At 36.2% G+C, this 14,551-nt stretch overlaps 1 protein-coding gene across 5 annotated transcripts in view; it reads right to left on the reverse strand.

The window, feature by feature from the left end:
* NBEA (neurobeachin) overlaps positions 1-14,551 on the reverse strand; it is a 673,061-nt gene that overhangs the window by 520,925 nt on the left and 137,585 nt on the right. For all 5 annotated transcript variants that reach the window (XM_059892161.1, XM_059892163.1, XM_059892162.1 and 2 more), the window contains exons 9-10: positions 3,730-3,927; positions 2,871-3,004 (exon numbers count right to left, since the gene is read on the reverse strand). In XM_059892161.1, coding sequence (XP_059748144.1) covers positions 2,871-3,004; positions 3,730-3,927 — 332 coding nt within the window. The remainder of the gene's footprint in view (positions 1-2,870; positions 3,005-3,729; positions 3,928-14,551) is intronic.

Genomic DNA, 14,551 nt, shown 5'->3' on the forward strand with positions numbered 1-14,551 from the left:
CTGTAGCCAGCTGGGAATCTCTATCCATGGGATTCTCCAGGCAGGAATACTGGAGTGGGTTGCCATACCCTCCTCCAGGGGATCTCCCCAACTTAAGGACAGAACCCACATCTCTTTAAGTTTCCCGCATTAGCAGGCAGGTTCTTTACCATTAGCACCAAGGAAAAGGGAAGTTGCTCAGTAGTGTCTGACTCTTTGCGACCCCATGGACTGCAGCCTACCAGGCTCCCCCATCCATGGGATTTGCCAGGCAAGAGTACTGGAGTGGGGTGCCATCACCTTCTCTGATGGAAAGCCATCCCTATTCATCTACAAGTTTAAAGTTAACTCCAGTACTTTGGCCACCTCATGCGAAGAGTTGACTCATTGGAAAAGACTCTGATGCTGGGAGGGATTGGGGGCAGGAGGAGAAGGGGACAACAGAGGATGAGATGGCTGAATGGCACCACTGACTTGATGGACCTGAGTCTGAGTGAACTCTGGGAGTTGGTGATGGACAGGGAGGCCTGGCGTGCTGCGATTCATGGGGTCTCAAAGAGTCGGACACGACTGAGCAACTGAACTAAACTGAACTGAAAAATAAGATAACATATCCTATTTTAAATTCTCTTTCATATGAATTTAAGATGTAGCCCCAAATTAAGGAATTCTATCAATCCTTGTCCTAAAGCTAACAATTTATGTTCTTCAAGTAGAGGGGTATGTTCCATTTAAAAATTTTTTTCAACGTTTTAAAAACTGAAAGACAGTACTACCACCAAAATGGTGGCCCTCCAAACTTTAAATATAACAAAAGACTTCATTACTGATACACACAAATGTCAAAAAGCCAACCTCAGACATCAAGAGCTTTGAAGTAACTAATGAAAAACTATTAGATAAGAATTCAAAATAGCACATAAGTGAACCACACGGGAGGGCTGAAATACATACCCAAAACAGGTATGTATTATTACTGAAACGGAAAGTGATACATTTCTTATTATACTTTTTTTTATTGGCCATAAACTAAGAACATATATATCACTGAAAAAATTAAAGTTATTGCATGGAAAAATTAACATGAATGATATAAAAGAACTAAAAACAAATCCAAATGAAAATCAGAAAGCTGATCCTTTATACTACCTTTTACCTGTTATAAAATAAATACAATTTAAATATCAAAATATAATAAAAACACTAAAATGAGTTTTGAAAACAGGATACAACAAATAACCATGTCCTTGGTCCTGGTCCTTGGATGAATGGACCAGATACCTGTTAAATAGTTTTAGCACTGAGATTTTATAACTATTCAATAATATAAATTATTGTAATCATTTTAGGTGTAACATTCAAACTGCATAACCTTTCTAATTTTTCTGCATGAAGCAAATAGTGATTTGCTTCAGGTTAAATATTATATATTATAATCATAATAATTATAATATATTATAAATATAATTATTATAATATATTTCAGGTTAAAATAATTATGGACTTAGTATTAATTCATAAGAAATATTTAAAGTACACATGAAGTTTTCTAATTGCTATTTCACTTCTAACTTCTTTTCATAGCACTTACTAGGTTTTAAATTACTGATCATAATGTGTCCTAGTTCACTTAGATGATAAAGAACAAAACATTTGCATTTAAATTAGGACTGGGATTTAAAGTTTCATTTTTCAACTAAGCTGATCTACTTCTCAGTAAAATGACTGAAGATCTCATAGCAAAGTAATATCTCAGCAGGACATGGCCTCCATACTCATTTTCACATGAAATGCTAACCATTACATTATACTGATTTAAAAAAAAAAAGAAAAAAAGCATGACCCATGGATGAGAGCTGAGTTTTGTAAATGTACAGGTCAGATTTAGATTTAGATTTATACTTTACATAAAGATGGTCCCAATATAGGGACAATACTAGGAGCAATATTAAGACAGAAGTTTGTTAATAGCTAATTTAAATAATTAATATGAAAAATCATGTTACATTTCAAGACCTCTAAATTTTTCCCATCCTAATTTCATTCACTAGTTTTTCTATCAATTCAAAATTGGATGATCCATAAAGAATCTCATGTATATATGTACATATTAATGAAGCATTTCTATGTTACTGTTTAGTAAACTAAATTAATGTTTACTTATATAACTTTCCCTTTAAATTCTCCAAACATATACAGAAATAGTTAAACTATTTGTGTAATTCACATTTAACTTATGCCATAAATGATTCTACAAAATAAGGTTAAATTGGAGTTTAATACATGAGGTATTTTTTTAATTAAAAAAAAAAAGAAATTATAAAAATTGCATATGAAATAAATTTAATTAGAAATTCTGAATATATAAAACATGGATATGCCACTGGTTAGATTTAGGCTCTTAAACATAAGAAAAAAAGCTAATTTCAATTAACATTGTGCTAGTATTATGATACTAGCATTATAGAATAATACTAATATTTAGGATATAAATTGTATAACTGTTATTAAATACTATTCTTGAGAATAAACTTTACCCTAGTAATTTTGTTTAATCTGACAGGATTTCACCAACAATTCGAACAATGAGCATTCATTTGCAAAGGGAAAGGCCAGGACTGACACTTTTCCTACTTCATATTATAATCATTATGCTATACCTAGTAAGAATTTTTTTATTTTTTATCAAGGAAGTCACTCCTTTGTGGTTATAAAATTTGTCAACTTTTTTTTACTTTGCGTAAATATATCTGCCTTAATCCTAAAGAAACTTTATTAGCATTTTAAGGATAAAAACCACTATTATAATATATTTACATAGCACCAAGGGCACCATGCATAATCTAAACAATTAAAAAATACCATAAGTTACATATTGAAAGAAAACTTACCAGACAGTGGTTTCCACTTGACTGTCATTGAGCTGCCGGTTGTCTAGTTGTGCAAAAAGTGGGAAAAGCACTTGAATCCCTCCAATTGAATGAATTGCACTATGAATTGAATGTGTAACTATAGCTTTTACATCCTATGTTCAAAAACAAAAATGCTTATTAAATTTTCTAAAGCATATTATCACTATTTCCTTGTTTCAAATAACTTTGTAAGAAAATTAAATAAAATAGATATTTTTAAATCAATTTTTTAAATTTTAAATCAAAATTATATAATTTTATACACATTTAAAATAAAAATTTGAAATATTTTGACAATCACTTAAATTTAAAGCTTAAGTTGAGAGATTTTTACACTGAAAATATGAGTGTCTAAATCAAAATATATTTTAAAATAAGAGATGCTATTAATACAAAAGCACTCAAGTAATTTTTATTAGGGAAAAAATACTTACAGGAAAGTATTTTTATATTTACAATTATCTATTTACTAATTCACTGATTTTATTTCAAAGGATAAGAAACATAAAATACAACAGAAAAGACAGATTTCCTACTAAGGAGACAAATCCAAGGTAAACTATACTGCCAAATAAAATGCAGAAGGAAACAACACCGTTCAAAGAACTAGAAAACCAAAAAAGAAAAACAAACAGCAACTGGAGATTTACAGGTGAGCAATGAGGGTTCTTGCCTGGAGAATCCCAGGGACGGAGGAGCCTGGTGGGCTGCCGTCTATGGGGTCGCACAGAGTGGGACACGATTGAAGCAACTTAGCAGCAGCAGCAGCAATGTATAAAATGTAAAATAAAGACACAGTGTTGATGAGAACATTAAGACTAAGCTACTATTCACCTACCTGGAGCATTAGAGCATGTGGGGAATGCACAAAGATCGAAGCGTTTTCCTTTGGTGATGATTCCAGGCATAGTTGAGCATCAGTGGCTTTAGCGTTATATGTAAATGCAATACTACTTGCAAGTTTCCCATCATACAGAACCTGTTTATGATGTTCTGCTAAATGAATATCACTTTCAGACTTAAACTTGAAGGTGCTCTGAAAAAATAAAACTTAAGTTAAACACTCTTTAAATGAAACATAAAAATCTCAAGTTTTAAAGCAGAAAAAAATTTAAGATACATGATTTGTTGTGACATTTCCATGTGTTGGGAACTTGTCAGTGGCATTATTTTGTTATTCTCACCTCAGTTCTGTGAGTTACAGTTTATTATGCTAATAAACATCTTCATGTTATCATTTTTACTAAAATTGTGATCATATATAAAATAATTTTATTAAGATATTATAAGGTCAGATGGTACTAAATGTAAATAGGCTTTTACTTCAACAATTCATAACATAAATTAAAATTTGTCTTGTTAACACTTTCAAAAGCATGTATAGAAGTAAACAGTGCCCGGCACATGAACTATTAATAGAGAAACAACACTATCGGTTGAGACTAAAGAAAGTTTATTCACAAAAATATGTCTTTATTACAAAAAGTGTATCAAGATAGTGGTATCAATGCTACTCCACAAAAAATCACAATAGCCATTTCAAAACCCAGAAGAAAAGTTCATGTTATCACTTTAAATAAAGGACAAGAAATAAAGGACTACAATAAGAAAAGTATGGTTAGAAAAAGTTAAAATTTCTCTGCAGGTGTATAAAACTGACAATGATAAATACATTTAACCTTTGCAAAAATCACATATTAGTATCCCATCACTTTAAGGCAAATAGATGTGGAAACAATGGAAACAGTGACAGACTTCCTTTTCATGGGCTCCAAAATCACTGCAGATGGAGACTGCAGCCATGAAATTAAGACACTTGCTTCTTGGAAGAAAAGCTATGACAAACCTGGACAGCATATTAAAAAGCAGAGACATTACTTTGCCAACAGAGGTCTGTCTAGTCAAAGCTATGGTTTTTCCAGTAGTTAGGTTTGCATGTGAGAGTTGGACCATAAAGAAGGCTGAGCACTGAAGAATCGATGCGTTTGAACTGTGGCGTTGAAGAAGACTCTTGAGAGTCCCTTGGACTGTGAGGATACCAAACCAGTCAAATCTGAAGGAAATCAGTCCTGAATGTTCATTGGAAGGACTGATGTTGAAGCTGAAACTCCAATACTTTGGCCACATGATGCAAAGAACTGACTCACTGGAAAAAGCCCTGATGCTGGGAAAGATTGAAGGTAGGAGGAGAAGGGGACGACAGAGGATGAGATGCTTGGATGGCATCACTGACTCAATGGTCATGAGTCTGAGCAAGCTCCTGGAGTTGGTGATGGAAGGCCTGGAGTTCAATCCATGGGATCACAAAGAGTCAGACACAACTGAGTGACTGAACTGAACTGCATGCAGATCAAACATGTCAGGACAAATTTAGCCAATTATCTACAGTTTTCTGAACTACTACTGAAAGAGTCTTACTAACTTGAACCTGGATGCAAATTGTTCATTATTAGCATGTCAGAAGACAGGAGCAGCATGAAAAATGAAATGTGTGTGTATGTTGCTATAGATGGTACCTTTACTTTTTAAATGTATGCATGTCTATATATTTGAATATTAGACATAAGGTAAGAAAATGTCACTATTTTGGATCAGATCTTTTGCTATCTTCTCAATTAAATGGGATGTAGAACATTATCTCTCATTTCAATGTTTCCTAATTTAATCATTTTTATAACTCACGGATTCATACAAGATAGAGGTAACAGGTAAATTAAAATCTGAATCAAAGACTCTACTTCAATTCCTAATGTACTAAATAGGTGACATTATAACAGGAAATTGAAACAAAAAATTCTTTTAAAAATATTTTAATAAATATATGAGCTAACTACTGGCAATACAAAATCCATGTAATTGCCTCCTTCACTGATTGCCTTAGTGTTATAAAATAAATACTTTATTATGTATGTCAGAAAAATCATAAACGGTCAAAATGTTTAACATCTGAATATTTTTAAGATGCTATTTAAAAAATTATTTTGGAGTACAGTTGATTTAAAATGTTGTATTAGTTTCTGCTACACATCCACTTTTTTTTAATGCATTCTTCCCATACAGGTCCTTATGGAGCCTTGAGAAGGGTTTCCTGTGCTATACAGTAGGTCCTTATTAGTTATCTATTTTATATATAGCAAAGTGTATATGTCAATCCCAACATTTGTGTTTTTAACACCTTTTTAGAGTAAGATTTAACAAATATGTTAGAATTTTGACCTATTTTGTGAACCAAAGATCAAAAGCACTATTAATTATTTTAGAGTAAAACCAAAGAGCTAACTTGTAGAAAGGAGAAGGCGATGGCACCCTACTCCAGTACTCTTGCCTGGAAAATCCCATGGGCAGAGGAGCCTGGTGGGCTGTCGTCTATAGGGTCACACAGAGTTGGACATGACTGAAGCGACTTAGCAGCAGCAGCAGCAGCATCAACTTGTAGAAATAAAATTATCTGAGGGAATTTGGGAGAACGGTATATAGAACACTGAGACACTGGGGAACCTGACCAAATAAGTAAAGACTACAGGAGTTGGATAAGATAAAGGCAAACTGTAGGACAATCAAGTAGAGAAGTGAAGTCTCTTTATGCTGTTAATAATATACCAAGAAGAGCAATATGTAAAGGATGGGAATAGCAACTGGAAAAAGAGCAACATATGCTCTTAGTAGAGGCTACATTAGGATTTTTTTTAAAATTTGGCATCAAAAGCAAAGACAACAAAAGCAAATATTAACAAGCGGGACTACATAAAACCACAAAGTTTCTGCACAGCAACAAAGAGGAAAAGTGAAAGTGAAGTCTCTCAGTTGTGTATGACTCTTTGCGACCTCATGGACTGTAGCCTAACAGGCTTCTCCATCCATGGGATTTTCCATGGACAAGAGTACTGGAGTAGGTTGCCATTTCCTTCTCCAGATCTTCCAGACCCAGGGATTGAACCCAGGTCTCCTGCATCGTAGGCAGATGCCTTACCGTCTGAGCCACCAGGGAAGTAAACTAGGAGAGAATATCTACAAATCATATGTCTGATTCAGGTATAACCTAAATCAAATCCCTTATGATTGTACAGTGGAAGTGAGAAATAGATTTAAGGGCCTAGATCTGATAGACTGCCTGATGAACTATGGAATGAGGTTCTTGACATTGTACAGGAGACAGGGATCAAGAACATTCCCATGGAAAAGAAATGCAAAAAAGCAAAATGGCTGTCTGGGGAGGCCTTACAAATAGCTGTGAAAAGAAGAGACGCTAAAAGCAAAGGAGAAAAGGAAACATATAACCATCTGAATGCAGAGTTCCAAAGAATAGCAAGAAGAGATAAGAAAGCCTTCTTCAGCGATCAATGCAAAGAAATAGAGGAAAAGAACAGAATGGGAAAGACTAGAGATCTCTTCAAGAAAATCAGAGATACCAAGGGAACATTTCATGCAAAGATGGGCTCGATAAAGGACAGAAATGGTATGGACCTAACAGAAGCAGAAGATATTAAGAAGAAGTGGCAAGAACACACAGAAGAACTGTACAAAAAAGAGCTTCACGACCCAGATAATCACGATGGTGTGATCACTGACCTAGAGCCAGACATCCTGGAAGGTGAAGTCAAGTGGGCCTGAGAAAGCATCACTACGAACAAAGCTAGTGGAGGTGATGGAATTCCAGTTGAGCTATTTCAAATCCTGAAAGATGATGCAGTGAAAGTGCTGCACTCAATATGCCAGCAAATTTGGAAAACTCGGCAGTGGCCACAGGACTGGAAAAGGTCAGTTTTCATTCCAATCCCAAAGAAAGGCAACGCCAAAGAATGCTCAAACTACCGCACAACTGCACCCATCTCACACACTAGTAAAGCAATGCTCAAAATTCTGCAAGCCAGGCTTCAGCAATACGTGAACCATGAACTTCCTGATGTTCAAGCTGGTTTTAGAAAAGGCAGAGGAACTAGAGATCAAATTGCCAACATCTGCTGCATCATCGAAAAAGCAAGAGAGTTCCAGAAAAACATCTATTTCTGCTTTATTGACTATGCCAAAGCCTTTGACTGAGTGGATCACAATAAACTGTGGAAAATTCTGAAAGAGATGGGAATACCAGACCACCTGATCTGCCTCTTCAGAAATTTGTATGCAGGTCAGAAAGCAACAGTTAGAACTGGACATGGAACAATAGACTGGTTCTAAATAGGAAAAGGAGTACGTCAAGGCTGTATATTGTCACCCTGCTTATTTAACTTATATGCAGAGTACCTTATGAGAAACGCTGGACTGGAAGAAACACAAGCTGGAATCAAGATTGCCGGGAGAAATATCAATAACCTCAGATATGCAGATGACACCACCCTTATGGCAGAAAGTGAAGAGGAACTAAAAAGCCTCTCGATGAAAATGAAAGTGGAGAGTGAAAAAGTTGGCTTAAAGCTCAACATTCAGAAAACGAAGATCATGGCATCCAGTCCCATCACTTCATGGCAAATAGATGGGGAAACAGTGGAAACAGTGTCAGACTTTATTTTTTGGGGCTCCAAAATCACTGCAGATGGTGACTGCAGCCATGAAATTTAAAGACACTTACTCCTTGGAAGGAAAGTTATGACCAACCTAGATAGCATATTCAAAAGCAGAGACATTACTTTGCAAACAAAGGTCCATCTAGTCAAGGCTATGGTTTTTCCAGTGGCCATGTATGGATGTGAGAGTTGGACTGTGAAGAAGGCTGAGCGCCAAAGAATTGATGCTTTTGGACTGTGGTGCTGGAGAAGAATCTTGAGAGTCCCTTGGACTGCAAGGAGATCCAACCAGTCCATTCTGAAGGAGATCAGCCCTGGCATTTCTTTGGAGGGAATGATGCTAAAGCTGAAACTCCAGTACTTTGGCCACCTCATGCGAAGAGTTGACTCATTGGAAAAGACCCTGATGCTGGGAGGGATTGGGGGCAGGAGGAGAAGGGGACCACAGAGGATGAGATGGCTGGATGGCATCACTGACTCGATGGACGTGAGTCTGAGTGAACTCCAGGAGTTGGTGATGGACGGGGAGGCCTGGTGTGCTGCGATTCATGGGGTCGCAAAGAGTTGGACACAACTGAGGGACTGAACTGAACTGAAATGAACTGATAAGGGGTTAATATATAAAATATAAAAGTAACTCACACAACTCAACAGCAAAGAAACAATTCATTTAAAACACAGGCAGAAGAGGTGAACACACATATTTTTTCTGAATATGATGTAAAATAGATAGCCCAAAGGTACATGAAAAGCTACTCAAAGTCACTAACCATCAGAGAAACACAAATCAAAACCACAATGAAGAGTATTATCAGAAAAACAAGAGATAATAAACGTTGGTGAGGATGTATAGAAAGGCAGAGAATAACAAGGATGTTCACATCCAAAGATAAATAAATGAACAAAGAAAAAGTGGGATATATGTACATTGGAATGTTAGTCATAAAGGAAGTATGGTATCTTGCCATTTACAACAACATGCATGGGCCTTAAGAGCATTATGAAAAGTAAAATAAGTCAGACAGGAAAAAAATATATGATCTCACTTGTGTGTGGTACCTAAAAGAAAAAAAACAAACAAACAGCAAGTTCACAGATACAGAGAACAGACAGATGGTTAGCCAGAGATAAAGGAGGTGGTGGTGGTGTTCAGTCTCTAAGTCATGTCTGACTCTTTGTGACCCCATGGGCTGCAGTACACCAGGTTCCTCTGTCCTATACTATCCTCCGGAATTTGCTCAAATTCATTTCCATTGGGTCAGTGATGCTATCTAACCATCTCATCCTCTGCCACCCCTGTTTCCTTTTGCCTTCAATCTTTCCCAGTACCAGGGTACTTTACAATGAGTCAGCTCTTCCCTTCAAGCAGCCAAAGTATTGAGGAGTTTCAGCTTCAGCAATGAATATTCAGAGTTTATTTTCCTTTAGGATTGACTGGTTTGATCTTGCTGTCCAAGGGACTCTCAAGAGTCTTCTCCACCACCACAATTCGAAAGCAATTCTTCAGTGCTCAGCCTTTTTTAGGGCTTCCCAGGTGGCACTAGTAGTAAAGAATCTGCCTGCCAATGCAGGAGATGTAAGACACACAGGTTCAATCCCTGAGTTGGGAAGATGCCCTAGAGAAGGAAATGGCAACCCACTCCCATATTCTTGCCTATAAAATCCCATGGACAGAGGAGCCTGGAGGGCTACAGTTCACAGTAGCCAAGAGTCAGACATGACTGAAGCAATTTAGCACAGCCTTTTTTATGGTCCAACTCTCACATCCTTACATGAGTAATGGAAAAACTATAGCCCTGACTATATGGATCTTTGTCAGCAGACTGATGTTTGCTTTTAATGCGCTTTCTAGGTTTGTCATATCTTTCCTTTCAAGCAGCAATCATCTTTTAATGTCGTAGCTGCAAGTCATGGTCTGCAGTGATTTTGGAGCCCAACAAAATAAAATCTGTCACTGCTTTCATTGTTTCCCCTTCTACTTGCCATGAAGTGTTGGGACTGGACACTATGATCTAAGTGTTTTGTGTTTTTTTTTTTAACTTTGAGTTTCACGAATTTGGGGGGGTGGCTAAATTGCTGAAAGGGGTGAAAAGGAATAAACTTCCAGTTATAAAATAGGAATGTAATATACAGCAGGGTGATAGTGTATGGTATATTTTAAAGTTGCTAAAAGAAAAAATTTTTTAAGTTTTTATTACACACACACAAAATTTGTAACTATGATGATGGATGTTAACTAGAACTTATTGTGGTGATCATGTTGCAATATACTCAAAATATACAATCATGTTGTACACCTGAAACTAATATATTTCAATTGTATGTTAATTTTTCTAAGTTAAAAAAAAGGGGAAAAAAGTTTTGTAGAGATTTATACAGCAAACAAAAGACGAGATCATGAGTAGAATTAAGATTCTTCTGCACAAACACTTATGTACTGGGCGTGCATACTTCAGCTATCTTGAGTATCGTTGGTAAATGCTGATTTCTCAATTATTCTGTTGTAGCCAGAACCAGTGGGAAATATCTAAAAGCGTCACTAGAATTATTGTTCATTATGAAGCATAAGTCAATATAAGGTGCTGCTGCTAAGTCGCTTCAGTAGTGTCCGACTCTGTGCGACCCCATAGATGGCAGCCCACCAGGCTCCCCCGTCCCTGGGATTCTCCAGGCAAGAACACTGGAGTGAGTTGCCATTTCCTTCTCCAGTGCATCAAAGTGAAAAGTGAAAGTGAAGTCGCTCAGTCGTGTCCGACTCTTAGCGACCCCATGGACTGCAGCCTACCAGGCTCCTCCATCCATGGGATTTTCCAGGCAAGAGTACTGGAGTGGGGTGCCATTGCCTTCTCCCAATATAAGGTAGGTCTATCCTAACCCTATTCCCAAATATCTTATAAAACATTTTACCCAGGAAGCATGTACCCAATGAGGAGATTATTCTGATGTTCTAGTTTTTTGTTTTTGCTTTGTTTTCTTTTAAGCACAGCTTCCTAGAGGAGATTTTGCTTCCTAATTACAGACTTTGCTTATTAGTGCTTTTTAAATATAAAATATGGGCAATTCTGACAAATCTATATAAAAACTCTACTTTAGCTAATAAATCAAATACAAATAGGCCCATTAGATGATTTTCTGCTGGTTTCATTGGGATCCTTCAAATACGGTATTGCTAACAGACTCATTTTTTTTTTTCAGCTCCAACAGATATTCATTCTTCCAATGTGAATTAATATAAATAATGTTTACTCATAAATGTTTGCCAAAACAGTAAAATGCATGAAATAATAATGATTATAAACAACATGCTACCTAGTGTTCACTCATAATCAAGCATTTTAATTTAAAAATGAATCTTAAAATATATGCAACACCAGCAAAAACACGGCAAATTTGTTAACTCTCCCCTTACTAGCTTTCAATATAAATTTATATTTTAAAAATTTATTTTCCTAAATAAAATTCTATGCTTATGGAACAAAAATAATTAGTCTTGAAATATCTAGAAAATAGAAATTAGAAGTATAAATAAATGTACTTCAAAAATTCTCTAAAAAGGCAGCATGTAAACATGTTAAATGTTATACAATCCTCAAATTGTCTCTTAACATGTCAAAGTGTGAAGGTATAAATTATACAACTTCCTAATTCCGATGAGCTGTCATATTCACTGTTCTTAATGCAGAATGACATGAGCATCTGACCCTTTGGAGGAGAGAGGAGGTAAGTAACACAGATAGTAAAACTCTTGAGGAAAGAGCAGATGAAAATTGTTTTTAGACCACACACACTGTTGTATCTAAAATTTTGTAGAATTTGAACCTGAAATTCTTTTCAAAGAGCAAGATAAACCAAAGTCTCAGCCTGTAACCGAAATTCATGTTGGAAAACCATACTTTATTGATTCCAATACTTAAGACAGTTTTTAGTTTACCATGCTATACCACCTAGAATTTCCAATGGAAATTCAAGCTTCAAGAACAGCTTACAAATATTCAATTAACTATAATCTACTATTACATACTGTTAAACTTCTGACATTGTATTTATTTTATCTGTAAAACAGCCCATCTTGGGTAAAGATTGCAATAGCCATCTTTGTTTTCTTCGAAAGCTCCACTAAGAGTTGTTGAGTGAGTTACTGCAGCCACTACAGAAACTGGTATGGAGTTTTCTCCAAAAATTAAAACCAAAACTTCCATGTGGCCCAGCAACTTCACTTTTGGATATATATCCAAAGAAAACAAGAACACTAACTAGAAAAGATATACACAGCCCCACATTCACCGAACATTATTTACTTTAACCAACACATGGAAGCAAACTAAGTATCCACTGATAGATGAATGAATAAAGATAAGATGGTATTAATTATTTCATGGGGTCGCAAAGAGTTGGACGCAACTGAACGACTGAAATGAACTGAATTATTCAACTATAAAAAAGAAGGAAATCTTGCGATTTACAACAACATGGATGGACCTTTAGGGGATCGAAAGGGAAAGTGTATCCATGCTCAGTCATATCCGACTTTTTTCGACTCCTTGCGACCCCATGGACTGTAGTCCACCATGGTTCCTCTGTTCATGGAAATCTCAAGGCAAGAATTCTGGAGTGGGTTGCCATTCCTTTCTCCAGGGGATCTTCCTGACCCAGAGATCAAATCAAGGTCTCCTGCATTGCAGGCAGATTCTTTACCATCTGAGACACCAGGAAAGCCCCTTAGAGTATTAAGTCAAGTGAAATAAGTCAGAGAAAGACAAACATTACTCATACGGAGAATCAAAAATTGAGGCCTACATACAGAGAACCGACTAGTGATTGCAAGAGGTAAGTGTAAGGGATGGGAAAGTGGATGAAGGTGGTCAAAGAGTACAAACTTCTAGTTATAAGATAAATAAGTTCTGGGTATGCAATATACCTTATGATCCAGCAATCCCACTGCTGGGCATACACACTGAGGAAACCAGAAGGGAAAGAGACACGTGTACCCCAATGTTGATCGCAACACTATTTATAATAGCCAGGACATGGAAGCAACCTAGATGTCCATCAGCAGATGAATGGATAAGAAAGCTATGGTACATATACACAATGGAGTATTACTCAGCCATTAAAAAGAAAACATTTGAATCAGTTCTAATGAGGTGGATGAAACTGGAGCCTATTATACAGAGTGAAGTAAGCCAGAAGGAAAAACACCAATACAGTATACTAATGCATATATATGGAATTTAGAAAGATGGTAACAATAACCCTGTGTACGAGACAGCAAAAGAGACACTGATGTATAGAACAGTCTTATGGACTCTATGGGAGAGTGAGAGGGTGGGAAGATTTGGGAGAATGGCATTGAAACATGTAAAATATCATGTATGAAACGAGATGCCAATCCAGGTTCGATGCACGATACTGGATGCTTGGGGCTGGTTCACTGGGACAACCCAGAGGGATGGTATGGGGAGGGAGGAGGGAGGAGGGTTCAGGATGGGGAACACATGTATACCTGTGGCGGATTCATTTTGATATTTGGCAAAACTAATACAATTATGTAAAGTTTAAAAATAAAATAAAATTAAAAAAAAATTAAAAAACAAACAAAAAAAAGAATGTTGACTATAGTTAATAACAGTATGTTTGAAAGTTCCTGAGAGTAGATTTTAAAAGTTCTCAATACACACAAAAATTGTAACTATGAAAGGTGACAGATTTGTTAATTATCTTTACTGTGATAAATCTTGCAATATATACATGTCAAATCATTATGCTCTACACATTAAAGTAAGAAATTTGTTGTTGTTATTGTCTAGTCACTAAGTCATGTCTCACTCTTTGCAACCCCATGGACTGTAGCCCACCAGGCTCTGTTGTCCATCCATGGGATTGTCCAGGCAAGAATACTACAGTGGGTTGCTATTTCCTTCTCCAAGGGATCTTTCCAACTCAGGGATCGAACCCGCATCTTCTGCTTGGCAGGTGGAATCTCTACCACTGTACCACCAGGGAAACCCAAACTAAGAGAAGTTATGATAAATTACATTTCAATAAAACTGGACAAAAAGCTTTAAAAATTAAAAAAGAATATCATATTGTCTGTACAGTACAACGGAGTTAAAATCTGTAGCTTCAAAACCAGTTAGACTTGCATCTGAATCTCAATGC

Source organism: Bos taurus, chromosome 12, assembly GCF_002263795.3.
Source record: "Bos taurus isolate L1 Dominette 01449 registration number 42190680 breed Hereford chromosome 12, ARS-UCD2.0, whole genome shotgun sequence".
NCBI classification, from domain to species: domain Eukaryota; kingdom Metazoa; phylum Chordata; class Mammalia; order Artiodactyla; family Bovidae; genus Bos; species Bos taurus.